Consider the following 16,921-nt stretch of genomic DNA (forward strand, 5'->3'; position numbering starts at 1 on the left):
TTTGAACGAGCCGGGACAGACTCGATGGGCCGAATGGCCTCCTTCTGTGCTGCACTATTCTATGATTCTATGGAGACCAGAACCGTGCACCGTACTCCAAGTGTAGTCTAACCGAGGTTCTATACCAATTTAACACGTTGAACTCGGGTGCGGTTCGGCTGCAAGCACTCCCCGCACTGAGGTCAGAACGGCACTAATGGTAACTGTTTGCATCTCACAAAATCTATGAGGTCGACGTTCACCCCGCTCCATGCCGATACATTTCCTACAGTCTGACTACAAAGAAGCACAGCCCTGGTAGCAGCTCCCCGAGTGACGGGCTAGAAAATACACAGAGAAACATAGAAGATTGGAGCATCAGTCGGCCATTCGGCAACTCGAGCCTGTTCAGCCATTTAATGAGATCGTGGCTGATCATCCAAATTCAGTACCCTGTCCCTGCTTTCTCCCCATATCCCTTGATCCCTTTAGCCTCAAGAAATATATTCAAATCCTTCTTGAATATATTTAATGAATTTTCCTCAACTGCCCTGTGTGGCAGAGAATGTCACAGGTTCACCACTCTCTGGGTGAAGAAATTCCTCCTCATCTCAGTCCTAAATGGCTTCCCACTTATCCTTAGACTGTGACCCCTGGTTCTGGACTCCCCGCCATCGGGAACTTGCCTGTTTTTTCTGGAAGAGAAATTTCTGTCTTTACATCCGAAGGGATTGTGTGATGGGGAGAAATATTTAATGGAAAGTCAAGCCTCATGGGTCCCGGTTCTACAGAATCTGAAAATGTGAAATGAATAATACTCTGGTGTATGTTCCATAACACACAAAGATGTTTCCAATCAATTTATTCCATTTTTAGAATATTAATTCACGGGATGTGGGCGTCGCTGTCAACGGCCAGAATGTATTGCTCGGCGCGAGTCGCACTGGAGAAGGTGGGGGTGAGCCGCCTTCTTGAACTCCGTGCGGTGAAGGTACTCCCACAATGCTGTTAGGCAGTGAGTTCCAGGATTTTGACCCAGCGACGATGAAGGAACAATTGTAGGAAAATTCATCGATAGCGAAGGATGATTCTCAGCACCTTGAGCTTTTGAAAAGCAGCAAATTGTCATTTAATTCAAATGAGAGCATCAAACAACGAGAGACTTTCCGATTTGAAGAAGGTCAAGGAACCCAAAAGCAGTGACATCACCGAGATGATCTCCCAAACCTGCCGGTTTTCCATAGCTCTGATTGGCTCTGGGTCTCCCCCCCCTCCTCCCCCACACACCCTCTCCTTTGTTAATTGGTGCCTGGATTCAGGAAAGATTCCTGATTGGCTCTCAGGGATTGTCAATCGTCATTGGTGATGTCATTCCTTGTTTGATTGCAGGCTGTCCCAGTAGTATAAATACAAGAGCTTGAGTTAGAAAGGGTTAGTTTTTGAACTTTCTAGGTGCTAGTGAGCAGTAATAGTATAACAGGAAATAGTGAAGATGGCCTCCCAAGTACGTCAGAACTACCACAAGGACTGTGAGGATGCTGTCAACAAGCAAATTAACATGGAGCTCTATTCCTCCTATGTTTATCTTTCCATGGTGAGTCTTGTATTCCTTGTTGCTGTATTCTTAAAAGCTGGACATTCTGTAGTTCCATGAACTGGCTTTCAACTATATTTCTCTTGACTTCCTTACCTGGGGAAGCAATGTTTGAGCAGTGAGTACTTCAGGGTGAGCTTGTTGTGTTGATGGCCTGCTCCTTGTAGCAGCTGCACTCTGTTGAGCAGGTTTAATATATGGAACGAGCTCAGCTGCTGCCTGAGTTTGTAACAGAAGAGCACAAACCTGGTCAAGTGACTGTTGGTGCTTGTTGATATGAAACAAAGTTCAGTTTCAGTGGGGTGACTAGTGAGTGACATGATGGCAGGTCCTCACTAGCTTTCTTTTTAACTGGAAGTGAAGTTCTGGGAATCCTGGTGTTGAAGCCTTGTTCACTGTGCCTAGATCTCTTTGGCTACAAGGCACTTTGGGAGGTAGTCAATGAAGCCACCTGTTATGTGGGAAATGCAGCAGCCAATTTATGCACAGTAAGCTTGCACAAACAATGAGACTCATCAGATCATCTGTTTTGGTTGAGGGATAAATATTGGCCTGGGAATCTGGAGAGAACTCCCCTGTTCTCTGAAGTAGTGCCTTGAGATCTTTCACATCCACCTGAGGACAGACAGGGCCTCTGTTTAACATCTCATCTGAATGACAGGAAATAGAGGAGGGACTACTTATCCAGCAGTAGAGTTTAGTTTGACTGGTCATGAAATATAATCCTGAACTGTAGTTTATAGTTTTTATTTGTTGGTTGACTGTTTCATCCTGGTTCTTGGGAGGAGAAGCTGGCCAACATGTTCAGATTAGTGAAGTGAATTGCATTTTGCTAGTTAACCAATGGTATCTTCAGGATCAAGGGAGAAGCCAGGGACAGGGTACTTGTTTGGATGATCAGCCATGATCTCACTAAACGTTGGAACAGGCTCAAGGGGCCGAATGGCCTACTACTGCTCCTATCTTCTATGGTTCTATCTATTTTTGCAAGATTAAGAACTCACTAGCTAACTAGGGGTAAATATAATCTTGCATTGTATATGAAGATCTAGGTCTGATGAAGCTGTTTAAAATTCTCTCCACAGTCCTATTACTTTGACCGGGATAATGTTGCCCTGCGTCACTTTGCCGAGTTCCTCAAGGAGCAGTCACATGAGAAACACGAGGATGCTGAGAAATTGATGAAATTCCAGAATCGGCGTGGAGGCCGAATCATCTTGGAGGACATCAAGGTTGGATTCAATAAATGAGTGGCCTTCTGTTGGGATCCCCTTGTTTCCAATACTTTCTAAAGCAATTGGTTCCAATTTGATTCCATGGTTCTGGTGGCTTAATGCAGTAATTCTATATTCCTGTGACACATTGGTTCATGGTAACATGGAATTCTGGCTGCATTTCACCCCCTGTTTTCCTTGTGCTGTCTTGTGTATTTTTGTTTAATTCATTGTAAGTGAACTGTGACTTTCCCCTTCAGAAACCAGAGCAGGATGAGTGGAGCAATGGTCTGGAGGCGATGCAGAGAGCTCTACAGATGGAGAAGAATGTCAACCAGAGTCTGCTGGATCTGCACAAACTCTCCACTGGGCACACCGACCCTCATGTAAGTTCTTAATGTGGGTTTTTGGGTGTGTTGGAGGTGGTGGAACCTTGCTGTCCTTGAGCCTATTCAATATTCCCCATGCCCAATTGCTTTGTGTTGGTGTCTCTCCTGGGTCCTTAAGTGGGTTGGGGAGAGGACTGGACAGTTGGCCTAATGTGGACATTGAGAATAAAGCTGTTGGTGTTCTTAGCATCTATTGTACAGGAATTACTGGTTCATTGGAGCAAATTTACATCATCTCAATTACACCACTTGACTATCCTCCAGTCCAAGAGGATTAAAATCCCAACTCTAGGGTGGGGGGAGTGGTTGGGGGGGAGATCATGTTCCTTGATATCTGCTACTGGCCATAACTAGTTTCACCTTTTTGTTTCTTTCTTTCAGTTGTGTGACTTCCTGGAGACCCACTACTTGGATGAGCAAGTGAAGATGATCAAGAAGCTTGGAGATCACATCACCAACTTGAAGAGACTGGGAGCCCCTGAGAATGGCATGGGAGAGTACCTGTTTGACAAGCACAGCCTGGGGGAGAGTGACTGAAGCTTATTGTGTTCAGTACTTGTGTTTATATAATTGTGGGGGAGACCCTGTCCTTCAGGGATGGGTTGTGTGACTTTGTACAAACAGCTGTGAGACTGTCACTAACTATAAATAAACTGTTCAACATTGGACTGGATTTTGTCTCCTTGTAAATTTGAGTGGTTGCTTATTTTCTGATTAACATTTGGTTGTCTTCAGACAAGAGCTACACTGGGCTGTGTTTACACAGAATGCGAGAGGTTGCAGCCCCTCTTTCATTATTTGAATTGACTGCTCAATTTTTGGCTGCACTTCAGTCCCACGCTCTTGATCTTCGGTCACCCGGTGCGGAGGGAGCAGGCAGATTGGAGCACCTCCTCGTAGGACTGTTCCTGGGCCTTCCCAAAAAGGCCATTAACTGGTCCAAGCAGCGGGCGGTCGAGGGAGTTCTTCGGCTCACCTGCCTTCCTCTCTTCTGTGGCCATGTTTGTGCCCGGTTCTCCCTGGAGATGGAGCACGCGGTGTCTGCCAGCGCGCTCGAGCCCTTCCATGACCGGTAGGGACTGGAGTGTATCATCACGCCCAACAACCAAATTTTAATTAAGTTTCATTTGATGTTTTAAGTTGCAGACAATTTGTTTAAACACCCAATCTAGTCTAGCGGCATTGTCCTAATTCAAATCGGAGTTCCAACTGGCCTTTATGCGATTCCTTTCTTGAAGAAAATTTGTGGGGGGGGGGGGAGATGAATACTCTCTTCATGGAGTCCCATTGGCCTAGAACCACACTGGACTAGGTTCCAACTGCCAAAGCTGCCACTTCTAAGCCTAATGGAGAGTTGGAGAATAGAGCAAGGTAACTGCAGGATAACCAATTAGAGACTTGGTCACAGTGTTAGAGCTTTGAGTTTTGACCTACCTTGGGTGAAAATCCAAGGTTATTCTCAACATGCCTGTATCATATGAACACGTGTCAGTCCACCAGTCCCACTTTTCCTTACTTCATCTTTAATTCAATAGTATTCCACCTTTGATGCACTTTCTTAGCCTGTTCTTTGCTGTTGATCCCACAGTGTTTTGATCCTAGCGGGAGCACGAGGTATCCACAGAATCCCAGCACTGTCCTTCCCTCGCCAGATTTAGGGAAACGCCAGTAACTCTCATCTCAATGATTTACTGGACTTCCTGTTCCACCAGAGAAGATTCAACAGTCTCCTCGCCTCTTTGCATTTGTACTTTCCTCCTGGACAGTCAAACATCGAGAGATTAATCACTGAAACAAGTCTATACCAGATAGTCTCTTCTCACAAGTGGGACAATATCTACACAACCAGCACTACACACAGTGATTGCCAGCAACTGGGTCCAGACAGCAGGGGGTCGTTCGGCCCGACTGCCTGTCTCTTGTTCGTGCCCGGGTGGCCCTGGAGATGGAGCACGTAGTGTCCCCGGCACGCTTGAGGCCTCCTGCGACCAGTGGGCGCCGCGGGGACTGGAGTGCATCGTCACCCCCCCCCCCCCCCCCCCGGCAACCAAATTTCAATTTAATTTGTTAAGTTTCACTTATTGTTTTGAGTTTAGTTACAGTCTGTTTGTTTATGGGTTGCTCAAAAAGAGTACACCCAGTGATTGCCTCTCTCTTCCTGCAATCCCCCCAATCCCGTCAGCTTAACTCAAACATCCTTTCCCCGGCGGATAGACCAGACTTACCCCAGTACATGTCAAATACATGGAATGTACTCGTGCAAAAGGTAATATTTAAAACATTACAAAAACACACATACGCAGTTAACCATCATTTAAAGCTGGCATGAATCTAATAATGGGGGTGAGGCGGACCTACAAATACAAAGGGATCGGGATAGGTGGGTGGAAAATGGCATATAATGTGGGAAAATACAAAAGAATGAGACTAGGGAAAAGAAAGACTTGAATTTCTAAAGCGCCTTTCACGACCACCGGATGTTTCAAAGCACTTGACAGCCCATGAAGTACTTTTTGAAGTGTAGTCACTGTTGTAATGTAGGAAGCATAGCAGCCAATTTGCACACAGCAAGCTCCCACAAACAACAATGTGATAATGACTGGATCATCTGTTTTTGTTATGTTGGTTGAGGGACTAATATTAAAAGAAAGCACAATTTACACTTCATCTAGAGCCATCCTTTGTTTCTTAACCTGTCCCATTACCATCTCCCTTTGCCTTGAATATCTCTCAATGTCTCTTAATCTCTCCTGCCTTCCATCCTATCACAGACCGTCCCTTTTTTTCTTTCCTCCCTCCCCCCATTCCCAGCCTCTTCACTTGCTTAAGAATCTGTTCCATTTCCGGCTTTTTTCCAGTTCTGACGAAAGGTCATCGACCTGAAACGCTGACTCTGTTTCTCTCTTCACAGACGCTGCCTGACCTGCCGAGTGTCTCCGGCATTTTCTGTTTTTATTTGAGAGATAAATAGGACAACCCAGCCTATCCAATCTTTCCTCATAGCTAAAATTCTTCAGCCCAGGCAACATCCTCGTAAATCTCCTCTGTACCCTCTCTAGTGCAATCACATCCTTCCTGTAATGTGGTGACCAGGACTGCACGCAGTACTCTAGCTGCGGCCTAACCAGTGTTTTATACATTTCAAGCATAACCTCCCTGCTCTTATATTCTATGCCTCAGCTAATAAAGCAAGTATCCCGTATGCCTTCTTAACCACCTTATCTACCTGTCCAGCTAACTTCAGAGATCTGTGGACATGCACTCCAAGGTCCCTCTGATCTTCTGCACTTCTCAGTGTCCTACCATTTAACCCTTGCCTTGTTAGCCCTCCACAAATGCATGACCTCACACTTCTCCAGATTGAATTCCATTTGCCACTGTTCTGCCCACCTGACCAGTCCATTGATATCTTCCTGCAGTCTTCGGTTTTTTCATTATCAACCACACAGCCAATTTTTGTATCATCTGCAAACTTCTTAATCATACTTCCTACATTCAAGTCTAAATCATTGATATATACCACAAAAAGCAAAGGACCCATTACTGAGCCCTGCGGAACCCCACTGGAAACAGCCTTCCAGTCACGAAAACACCCTTCGACCATTACCCTTTGTTTCCTGCCTCTGAGCCAATTTTGGATCCAACTTGCCCCTTTGCCTTGGATCTCATGGGCTTTTACTTTTGTGACCAGTCTGCCTTGCAGGACCTTATCAAAAGCCTTGCTAAAATCCATATAGACTACAACAAACGCACTACTCTCATCGACCCTCCTTGTTACCTCCTCAAACAATTCAATGAAGTTAGTCAGACATGACCTTCCCTTAACATATCCATGCTGACTGTCCCTGATTAATCTGTGTCTTTCTAAATGAAGATTTATCCTGTCGCTCAGAAATGTTTCTGTAAAGTCTGTGGGTTGTATAGCGAAGTAATACACAGACTACAAGAGTAACTTAAACAGGACTTTACTATTCGAAGGTCAGGGCGAATCTGCCCAATAAATTCTGCCACAGCACTTATATACCGGTGTGGTCACCGTCGGTATTACAGTATACAGCAGCCAGGATAAAGTAGTGCCACACCTAAAACAGTTCTCTTAAAGGTGGACGGTTACATACAATAGTTCTCTTAAAGGTAGAACAGTTACATACACTACAATCCTCCCTTTTTAGCTTACAACATACTTATTCCCCATTAACATAACATCATAACATATCCAACTTCATGTTACAACAGTTCACAGAGGTAGTCTCTGCGGAAACAGTTCGCAGATTCAGTCTCTGCGGGAAACAGTTCACAGATTCAGTCTCTGATCTTCTTGACTCGGTCCGGACCACGCCTCCGTGGTGTAGTCGGGTCACCTTGCTAGAGGGACTCATCCCATAGTCCTTCCCTAGACTTAACAGCTTTACTTCCATCACTTCTGAACCAGCATTGCTGACTTTTTAAAACAAACAAAAAACAGTTGGATTGCCTTGGGAAATTTTCCTACTTTCCAACTGATTTGGCTCCGTTCGGGGGACCACGTGTGTGATCGGGTAGAGGTAATAATGGTTCAGATGGTTATCATCTTCTGCTTCGTCTTTTCCTTTTTTTGCTTCTTGGAGACTCTCGGGGCTCCATTGTCAGCTGCCAGCTGTAACGCCACCATCTCCCTATGTTCCTTAGACTTTAAGTGATTCATCCTGATTTCGGCACTTTGGGAGTTCTCGGCACAAGCTGGGCAGACCAGGTCCTCGTAATATTCAGTGTCACTCAACAGATCATGGTAATATTCGGTGTCGTCCTGAGCTAGGCCCGCGAGAGGGTCTTCTATTTCCTCCTTACCCAGCTGGACGTTAGCCGACTTTTGTTCCAAATCCCGACATCTGTCCTGAAGAGACTTCATCATGCGTTCAGATTCATCCCGCTTTTTCTGGGCTTCCTGCAAGTCTTTTACTAATGACCTCATTTGTGATTTCAATACTTCAACTTCATTCGGAGATTGATTGATCGGACTATTCAATCCCTCTACTGAAGTAGCTGTTTCAGTATTCTGTTGTTCTACATTGCCGTGCGTCAGCGTACTTTTGGCATCCAAGGGCTGTTCTGCTGCAGACTTCTCAGTCTGGGTTGCCACCTCAGCTCTTCCAATGACTTTTGAGAGCTCCCTTCCCTTTGAAGATTGAGGCTCGTATTTAAGTTTTTCCCATTTTAGAGTTTTATCCCTCAGCATATGAATGAGTTGGCTGACTGTTAACTCTTCTGCCATCATCCCTTTTCCATTAACTACAGGGCTGTTTATAACCTTGCCCTGGACGAGTTGGCTGACTGTTAACTCTTCTGTCCTCATCCCTTTTCCATTAGCTGCAGGGCTGTTTAGAACCTTGTCCTGGGGCTCCTTTGCTGCTTCTACTTCGCCATCATCCGCAGCCCCCATCATTCGAATTTCCACAACTGAATCGTCCGGTGATGCTGCACCCAACTTCAGTACGAGCTCGGAAGTCATGTCGACCAACTCAGCTTTTTCTGCCTGCAACCTGCTAACCAGCGCCTTCAGTTGCGGCCCATCTTGTTCCACTGGATTGGAGCACGCCCCTTCAGAAGCCGAATCAGCTTTGATTCGTTTGGCCTCCTCGTGCAGACGGTTTGTGTGCTCCTGCTCCCTTTTCTTCCCCAGCTGCTTCTGTTGTCTTTCCAGATTCTCCCATTCGGTATCATAGAACTTTTTCATTGCTTTCATCTCTTGCTCGAGACGGCAATTCAATTGTTCTAATTGCTGTCGTAATCTGAAATAAGTTTGCGTTCGAGCTCGATGTTCCTCAGTAATATATATGTCTGTAACTTGAACAGACTCAGAATTCTCTGTCAAGCTATGTTGTTGTTGTTCAGAGGAATTCTGTTCTGAAACTTTGTTCTCCTCTGGAGCATAAGCCTTTATGCCCACATTCGTTCTACCAACCTTCGTCAGCAAGTTCATTTTAGACTTGTCTTTCATGCTTGGGCTGGTCTTATCGTCATCCGTTTCAGAGTCTGAGCTGATTGTCTGCCCCGAGTCCTCACTCATTATTGCTTTGAGGTAGTGCCATTCCATGTCTATTTTCTTGATCCACTCCCGTCCTAGAAGTGGTGGTCCTCCCTCAGGTAGTACGTATAAGTCCATTCCGGGGTGTTCTTTGCCCCTGTCTCTCACCTTGACTCTTATCTTTCCCATGGGGTATACTTTATGCCCCGTGTATGTCTGCAATACGAACTTGGTATCTCTCAAGGGTATATGTGAGAATAGCCGGTTGTAATCCCTTCGATTTATGACTGATAGGGCTGATCCAGTGTCCAATTCCATTCTCACTTGGACTCCGGCTATTTTTAGCATGACCCAGATAGTTTGTAGGTCAGCTTCCTTACTCACATTATGAATTCTCAGACTACCCAGTTCCTGGCCGTTTGGGTCTGAATCCGAATTCTGTTCATCTGAACTCTTCTCAACCACCTTGTGTACTTTGTTGTACTTTTCCTGTGATGGCTTTTTTTTTGGTTGTTGGTCTTCTTCCCTGACCGGCATACTTTGTCTATGTGACCCAATTTGCCACATTTCCTACAGTCCTGGTTTTTAAACCAGCATTGGTTCTGGTCATGTGTTGTCTTCCCACAACGATAACATTTCGTTGCACCCGAAGTAATTTGATCCACACTGAGGACCGCTGCCTTCAGCTGCATTTCTGCAGTTCCTTTCGCTGCGGCTTCGCGTGATGCTGCAATAAGGACAGCCCTATCCAGTGTAAGGTCGTTCTCTTCGAGCAGTCGCTTTTGCGTTCCTTCCTTCGACAACCCGCACACGAACTTGTCTCGCAATGCCTCTGTCAGATTTCCTCCAAACTGGCAGTATTTCGCTAGCCTACGCAGTTCGACCAAGTATTCCGCGTTGCTTTCCTCTTTCCGTTGCGTTCTCGCATAAAATTTGAATCGTTCCACCAACATCAGCGGTGTGGGGTTCAAGTGATCCTTCAGAACAGCAACAATGTTATCGAAGGTTTGATCCGCCGGTTTAACTGGTGCAAGAAGATGTTTCAATAGCCCGTATGTCTTCGCCCCCATCGAGTTTAGCAAGGTTATAGCTTTATCATCATCCTCTATTTTATTGGCCTCACAATATATCTCAATGCGTTCTACATACGTGGCCCAATCTTCTACCTCAGAATCGTTGATGTTACCACGCTTAGGCATCTTCACCTCCCTGATAAACAACAACGAAATATTTCTTTAACTCTTTTTTTTTCCAAGATGGCGGTTTCCCCACGCTTATCTTCTTTCCCCGCCCCTTTCAAAATGGCGGTTCCCGCTTCTGTCTTTTTCTCCGCCTACTGGCGGCTTCCCGCGGTTTTCCACGCTTATCTTCTTTCCCCGCCCACTTTCAAGATGGCGGTTCCCGCTTTTCTTCCCCTGGCAGGAGGGGTAAGCTTTTCCCTCGGGCAACGGCCGCTGGCTTTCGGGGTTCGCAGCCTGCGCTTCGGCTTCAGCGCATTCCCTTCTCTCGGCCGGGCAACCGGCTCTGGGTACAACCCGTTGACGGCGAACGGTCTCAGCCGCTGGCTGGATCTCGCTCAGTCTCCCTCGCTCGGGCTCTGTCTCTCCGGTGCTGGGTACAACCCGTTGACGGCGAACAGTTTCAGCCGCTGGGCTGGATCTCGCTCAGTCTTCCTCGGGCTCTGTCTCTCCCGCTCGCGCGGCTCTCGCTCGCTCTCTCTCGGGCTCTGTCTCTCCCGTTCGCGCGGCTCTCGCTCGGGCTCTGTCTCTCCCGCTCGCGCGGCTCTCAATCGCACCTCCCAGCCCTCTCGCAGTCCGGTGCTTCCCTCCCCGGCTGCGGCTGAGTTCTCCGCGATTTATTTATTTTATATCTTCCCGCGCCTTACGATCCCGGTCGCAGCGCTTCGTGGCCTCGGTCACTGTCCGACCTTTTTCACCCAATCACTCCTCCCAGCCTCTCGCAGTCCGGTGCTTCCTCCCCGGCTGCGGCTGCATTCTCCGCGGTTTATTTATTTTTATCTCTTCCCGCGCCTTACGATCCGGTCGCAGCGCTTCGTGGCCTCAGTCACTGTCTGGCCTTTTTCACCCCAATCGTGCCTCCCAGCTTCTCGCAGTCCGGTGCTTTCCTCCCCGGCTGTGGCTGAGTTCTCCGTGGCTTATATTTGTTTATATCTTCCCGCGCCTTACGATCCCGGTCGCTGCGCCTCGTGGTCGCGGTATTTGTCCGGCCTTTTTCGCCATCGCGGTCTAGTCGTCTCATGACGCTCCCCGGCCCGCTTGTACCGCGGCTTCTGCTCCATGCTGCCCCAGTCTCAGCGCCTCTGGGCCTGACTTCTGTCCGGCTCCTTTCCCCCTCGACCGTGGTCGAGTGCACCGCCCTTATCCTCCGTTTATTTGTTTCTATTTTCCCTTTACTCACAGTCACCATGGCCGACTTGCTTCTCGTGTTGATCGGCTCACTCACCACCGTGGCAGAAGGGACAATCCGTGCCTGTTGCTGATGGAAGACTTCGTGTTTGAAATCTTCCTCCTTTCTTGGTCTGCAGACTCGAGTTTTCTCTCAGCAAAACGACGAGGGCGGGTGCCTCTTCTCGATGCTCGTTTACTTCTTCAGAAGTATTGTTGCCGCAGGGTAAGATCGAACTCGTCGCCACTGTAAAGTCTGTGGGTTGTATAGCGAAGTAATACACAGACTACAAGAGTAACTTAAACAGGACTTTACTATTCGAAGGTCAGGGCGAATCTTCCCAATAAGTTCTGCCACAGCACTTATATACCGGTGTGGTCACCGTCGGTATTGCAGTATACAGCAGCCAAGATAAAGTCGTGCCACACCTAAAATAGTTCTCTTAAAGGTAAACGGTTACATACAATAGTTCTCTTAAATGTAGAACAGTTACATACACTACAATCCTCCCTTTTTAGCTTACAACATACTTATTTCCCATTAACCATATCATTAGAACATATATACAAATTATGTAAAACAGTTCACAGATTCAGTCTCTCTGGAGGTCTCCTGACTCTGTCCGGATAACGCCTCAGTGGCGTAGTAGTTTTCGGTGGGGTAGTAGGTTCTTCCGGCAAGGCCGATTCAGCTTGAAGGACAGTGTCCGGATCATCTGATTCCAGTATTACCAGATCGGAGGTAGGGGCTCTGGGTATCTCTGTTTCGACATTAGCCGTGTAAGGTTGTGGAGTAGGTTGGCTCTTTGTGGATGACCCTATGATCTGGTCAACATGACGCCTTATGATGCTGTCACCAATGTCCACTGTATACAGCAGCGGCCCTAGCCTTTTTACAATAGTTCCAGGCTGCCATTTCTCGGTACGGTAGTCCCGGGCCAAAACTTGTTGACCTGTCTGAAAAGATCTAGTTGGCCTTTCATTCAGGCCCTGGAATTGCCGGTTCTCTACGTCCCTTCTGACGTTTGGCTTAATCAAATCCAGCCGGCGTCTTAGCCTTCTATTGAAAAACATCATGGCGGGAGTTTGATTTGTGACCGCATGTGTTGCATTCCTGTACGCCAACAAGAAGTTATCTACCTTATGTTGTAAGTTGATGTTCTCATTACCCATGGCCTTTATGGCCTTCTTGACGGTCTGGACAAACCTTTCAGCTAAGCCATTGGTGGCGGGATGGTATAGGGCTGACGTGTAGTGCTTGACCCCATTGCTTTTTAAGAATTTCCTGAATTCTTCGGACACAAATTGTGGTCCATTATCAGAACAGACCTGTTCCGGCAGCCCATTCCTGGCAAACATGGTCCTTAATACTGTGATGGTTTTTTCCGTGGTGGTGGAGGACATCTTTATTACCTCCGGCCACTTGGAGTGTGCATCCACCGCTATTAGAAACATTGAGTCCATAAATGGACCAGCAAAGTCGATGTGTACCCTTTGCCAAGGAGATGAGGGCCACTCCCATGGATGCAGAGGAGCTTGTGGTGGCGCGTTTTGGACCTTCTGGCATCCTAGACAACTCTTGGTTATTTCCTCGATGTCTCCATCAATACCTGGCCACCACACAAACGCTCTTGCTAGGTTCTTCATTTTCACTCCACCCAGATGCCCCTCGTGAAGTTCCTTTAGCACCTTATGCTGAAGTTTGGGTGGAATCACCACTCTCGATCCACACATCAAGGTTCCTCGGCACACTGACAGCTGTTCTTTCCGTTGCGAAAATGCTGGCAGTGTTGGTTCGCCATGTGCTGGCCATCCCTCCACTGTTAGATCGTAGACCCGTGAGAGAGTCGGGTCATTTCTTGTTTCATTCTCGATCATCGAATTGGTTACTGGTAGACATTCTACTATGGATGAGTGGAACATCTCTACCGGGTCCATTGTAGCCGCCTCTTCTACTACCGGCAACGGTAGGCGCGATAACCCATCAGCATTTCCATGCTGTTTGGAGCTTTTGTATTCAATGTCATATTGGTGTGCCCCAAGTAACACGGACCACCTCTGTAACCTTTGCGCTGTCATAGTGGAAACGGCCTTGTTAGGGTTGAATATGGACACCAACGGCTGGTGGTCTGTCAGTAATGTGAACTTCTTGCCCTGCAGGTAATGATTGAATTTCTTTACTCCCCACACAAGGCTGAGGGCCTCCCTGTCTATCTGAGCGTAATTTCGCTCCGCGGAGGTCAACGATCGGGACGCAAATGCGACTGGCCTTTCCGAGCCATTTGGTAACTTGTGTGAAAGTACTGCTCCAATTCCATAAGGAGAAGCATCACAAGCTAGACGAAGAGGTAACGTTGGGTTGAAATGAGCCAACACTTCCTCAGAGGTAATCAACGCCTTTCTTCTGCGAAAGGCCTTTTTACAGTCCTCGCTCCACTTCCATGGCACTTCTTTCCGTAACAGAGCATTCAGCGGATGTAGCACAGTGGATAAATTTGGCAGAAACTTGTGATAATAATTAATCAACCCCAGAAACGATCTCAAATGTGAAACGTTTTCCGGAGCGGGGGCCTTCACGACAGCTTCTATCTTGTCAGGCGACTTGTGCAGCCCCTCTTGGTCAATGACATGACCGCAGTACGAGATCCGTTTCTGGAAGAACTCACATTTCTGGCGATTAACTCGAAGGCCATATTCCTTCAACCTGGTGAGCACCAGTTTCAAATTTGTGAGGTGTTCCTCCTCGTCTTCTCCCGTAATCAGGATATCGTCCAAGTAACACTGTGTGCTTGGAACACCTTGTAAGACCTGCTCCATTGCCCTCTGCCAAATTGCTGGAGCCGAAGCTACTCCAAAAACCAGTCTATTATAACGATACAAGCCTCTGTGCGTGTTGATTGTGAGATACTGGCGCGACTCTTCCTCGACTTCCATTTGTAAGTATGCCTGTGCCAGGTCTATCTTGGTGAAGTGTTGCCCGCCAGACAATGAAGCAAAGATATCCTCAATCCGCGGAAGCGGGTATTGTACCGTGTGAAGCACCGGATTAACTGTGATCTTGAAATCTCCGCAGATGCGGACCTTCCCCAGTCCCCCTGGCTTGTTACTTGATGAAGACTTCATGACGGGAACAATGGGCGTGGCCCACTCACTCCAGTCCACCTTAGACAGTACCCCTGAATGTTCAAGCTCTTCCAGTTCTGCCTCCACAGCAGGTCGTATCGCGTAAGGTACTGATCTGGCTTTGAAAAATTTTGGGCTTGCATGTTCTGCAATCTTGATTTTTGCTTTAATTCCTCTCAGTGTTCCCAGTCCTTGCTGGAATACCTCTTTAGCTTCGTCCAATATTCTGGACAACCGTTCAGGTTTGACCTCTTCCTTCCCAGAATCTACCGTCATTGTGTTTAGTGAATGCCAGTCTATCTTTATTTTCCTGATCCACTCCCGTCCCAGAAGTGGTGGACCTCCCTCGGGCAGCACATACAAGTCCATCCTTCGGTGATCTTTGTCTTTGTATCTCACCTTGACTTCTATCTTCCCGATGGGGTATACTTTGTGCCCCGTGCATGTCTGCAATACTATCTCCGTATCCCGTAGGGGAATATGTTTGAATAACTTTTTGTAATCATGCTTATTCATGACCGTCAACGCCGATCCGGTGTCCACTTCCATCTTCACTTGGACTTTTGCAATCTGTAGTGTGATCCAGATAGTTTGTCGGTCAGTTTCTTTACTCACATTATGAATCCTCAGACTACCCAGTGCCTTGCTGTTGGAGTCTGAGTCCGAATTCTGTTCCTCTGGACTCTTCCCAGTCACCTCATGTACCTTTCTGTACTTCTTGTGCGGTGACTTATTATTGTTGTTCTTCTTTCCTGACCGGCATACCTTAGCTATGTGGCCAAGCTTGCCACATTTCCTACAGTCCTGGTTTTTAACCCAGCATTGGTTCTGGTCGTGTGTTGTCTTCCCACAAAGAGAACATTTCGTTGTACCCGAAGTCATTTGATCCACACTGAGTACCGCTGTCTTCTGCTGCATTTCCGCCGTGCCTCTCGCTGCGGCTTCGTGCGATGCTGCAATACGGACAGCCTTATCAAGTGTAAGATCGTTCTCTTTGAGTAGTCGTTTTTGCGTTCCTTCCTTCGACAATCCACACACGAACTTGTCTCGCAATGCCTCTGTCAGATTTCCTCTAAACTGGCAGTATTTCGCTAGTCTACGCAGCTTGACCAAGTACTCCGCGTTGCTTTCCTCTTTTCGTTGTGTTCTCCCGTAAAATTTAGGTCGTTCCGCTAACATCAGCGGTGCGGGGTTAAAATGATCCTTCAGGACAGCAACAATATTCTCGAAAGACTGATGCGCCGGTTTAGCTGGTGATAGAAGATGCTTCAATAACCCGTATGTCCTCGCACCCATTGAATTTAATAAGGTTAGAGCTTTTTCATAATTTGCTATCTTATTAGCCGTACAATATATCTCGATGCGTTCTACATACGTGGGCTAGTCTTCCACCTCGGCATTGAAACCGTTGCTGTTACTATGCTTAGGCATCTTCACACTCTTCCTGAGAAACAACAACAATATTCTTTAACTTTTTTTTTTCAGATGGCGGTTTCCCGCGCTTATCTTCTTTCCCCGCCCACTTTAAAATGGCGGTTCCCACTTCTGTCTTCTTCCCCGCCTACTGGCGGCTTCCCGCGTTTCTTCCCCTGGCCGGAGGGGTAAGCTTCCCTCGGGCGACGGCCGCTGGCTTTCGGGTTTGCAGCCTGCACGTCGGCTTCAGCGCGTTCCCTTCTCTTGGCAGGGCAGCCGGTGCTGGGTACAACCCGTTGGCGGCGAACAGTTTCAGCCGCTGGGCTGGCTCTCGCTCAGCCTTCCTCGCTCGGGCTCTGTCTCTCCCGCTCGCTCGGCTCCCAGTCGCGCCTCCAGCCCTCTCGCAGTCCGGTGCTTCCCTCCCCGGCTGCGGCTATGTTCTCCGCAGGTTATTTATTTTATATCATCCCGCGCCTTACGATCCGGTCGCAGCGCTTCATGGCCTCAATCACTATCTGGCCTTTTTCACCCCAATCGCGCCTCCCAGCTTCTCGCAGTCCGGTGCTTTCCTCCCCGGCTGCGGCTGAGTTCTCCGTGGCTTATTTATTTTTATATCTTCCCACGCCTTACGACCCCGGTCGCAGCGCCTCGTGGTCGCGGTAGTTGTCCGGCCTTTTTCGCCATCGCGGTCTAGCCGTCTCACGATGCGCCCTCGCCCGCTTGTACCGCGGCTTCTGCTCCACGCTGCCCCAGTGTCAGCGCCTCTGGGCCCGACTTCTGTCCGGCTCCTTTCCCCCTCG

At 47.7% G+C, this 16,921-nt stretch overlaps 1 protein-coding gene across 1 annotated transcript; it reads left to right on the plus strand.

Moving 5' to 3' along the window:
• The first annotated feature begins 1,419 nt into the window (after positions 1 to 1,419).
• On the plus strand, positions 1,420 to 3,849 carry LOC147110238 (ferritin heavy chain, oocyte isoform-like). Its single transcript, XM_086004255.1, has 4 exons — positions 1,420 to 1,573; positions 2,659 to 2,805; positions 3,048 to 3,173; positions 3,558 to 3,849. The coding sequence occupies exons 1-4, from the start codon at positions 1,472 to 1,474 to the stop codon at positions 3,711 to 3,713; spliced, it is 531 nt and encodes a 176-aa protein (XP_085860381.1). The 5' UTR covers positions 1,420 to 1,471; the 3' UTR covers positions 3,714 to 3,849.
• The last annotated feature ends 13,072 nt before the right edge of the window (positions 3,850 to 16,921 follow it).

The sequence above is a fragment of the Somniosus microcephalus genome, chromosome 12 (assembly GCF_052327205.1).
Source record: "Somniosus microcephalus isolate GS21.2 chromosome 12, FLI_Smic_1.0, whole genome shotgun sequence".
NCBI lineage: Eukaryota > Metazoa > Chordata > Chondrichthyes > Squaliformes > Somniosidae > Somniosus > Somniosus microcephalus.

Coding starts and splice junctions, on each gene's coding strand:
- LOC147110238 (XM_086004255.1), top strand. CDS start 1,472: ATGGCCTCCCAAGTACGTCAGAACTACCACAAGGACTGTGAGGATGCT. Junction 2,806..3,047: donor TCATCTTGGAGGACATCAAG/GTTGGATTCAAT, acceptor TTTCCCCTTCAG/AAACCAGAGCAGGATGAGTG. Junction 3,174..3,557: donor CTGGGCACACCGACCCTCAT/GTAAGTTCTTAA, acceptor TCTTTCTTTCAG/TTGTGTGACTTCCTGGAGAC.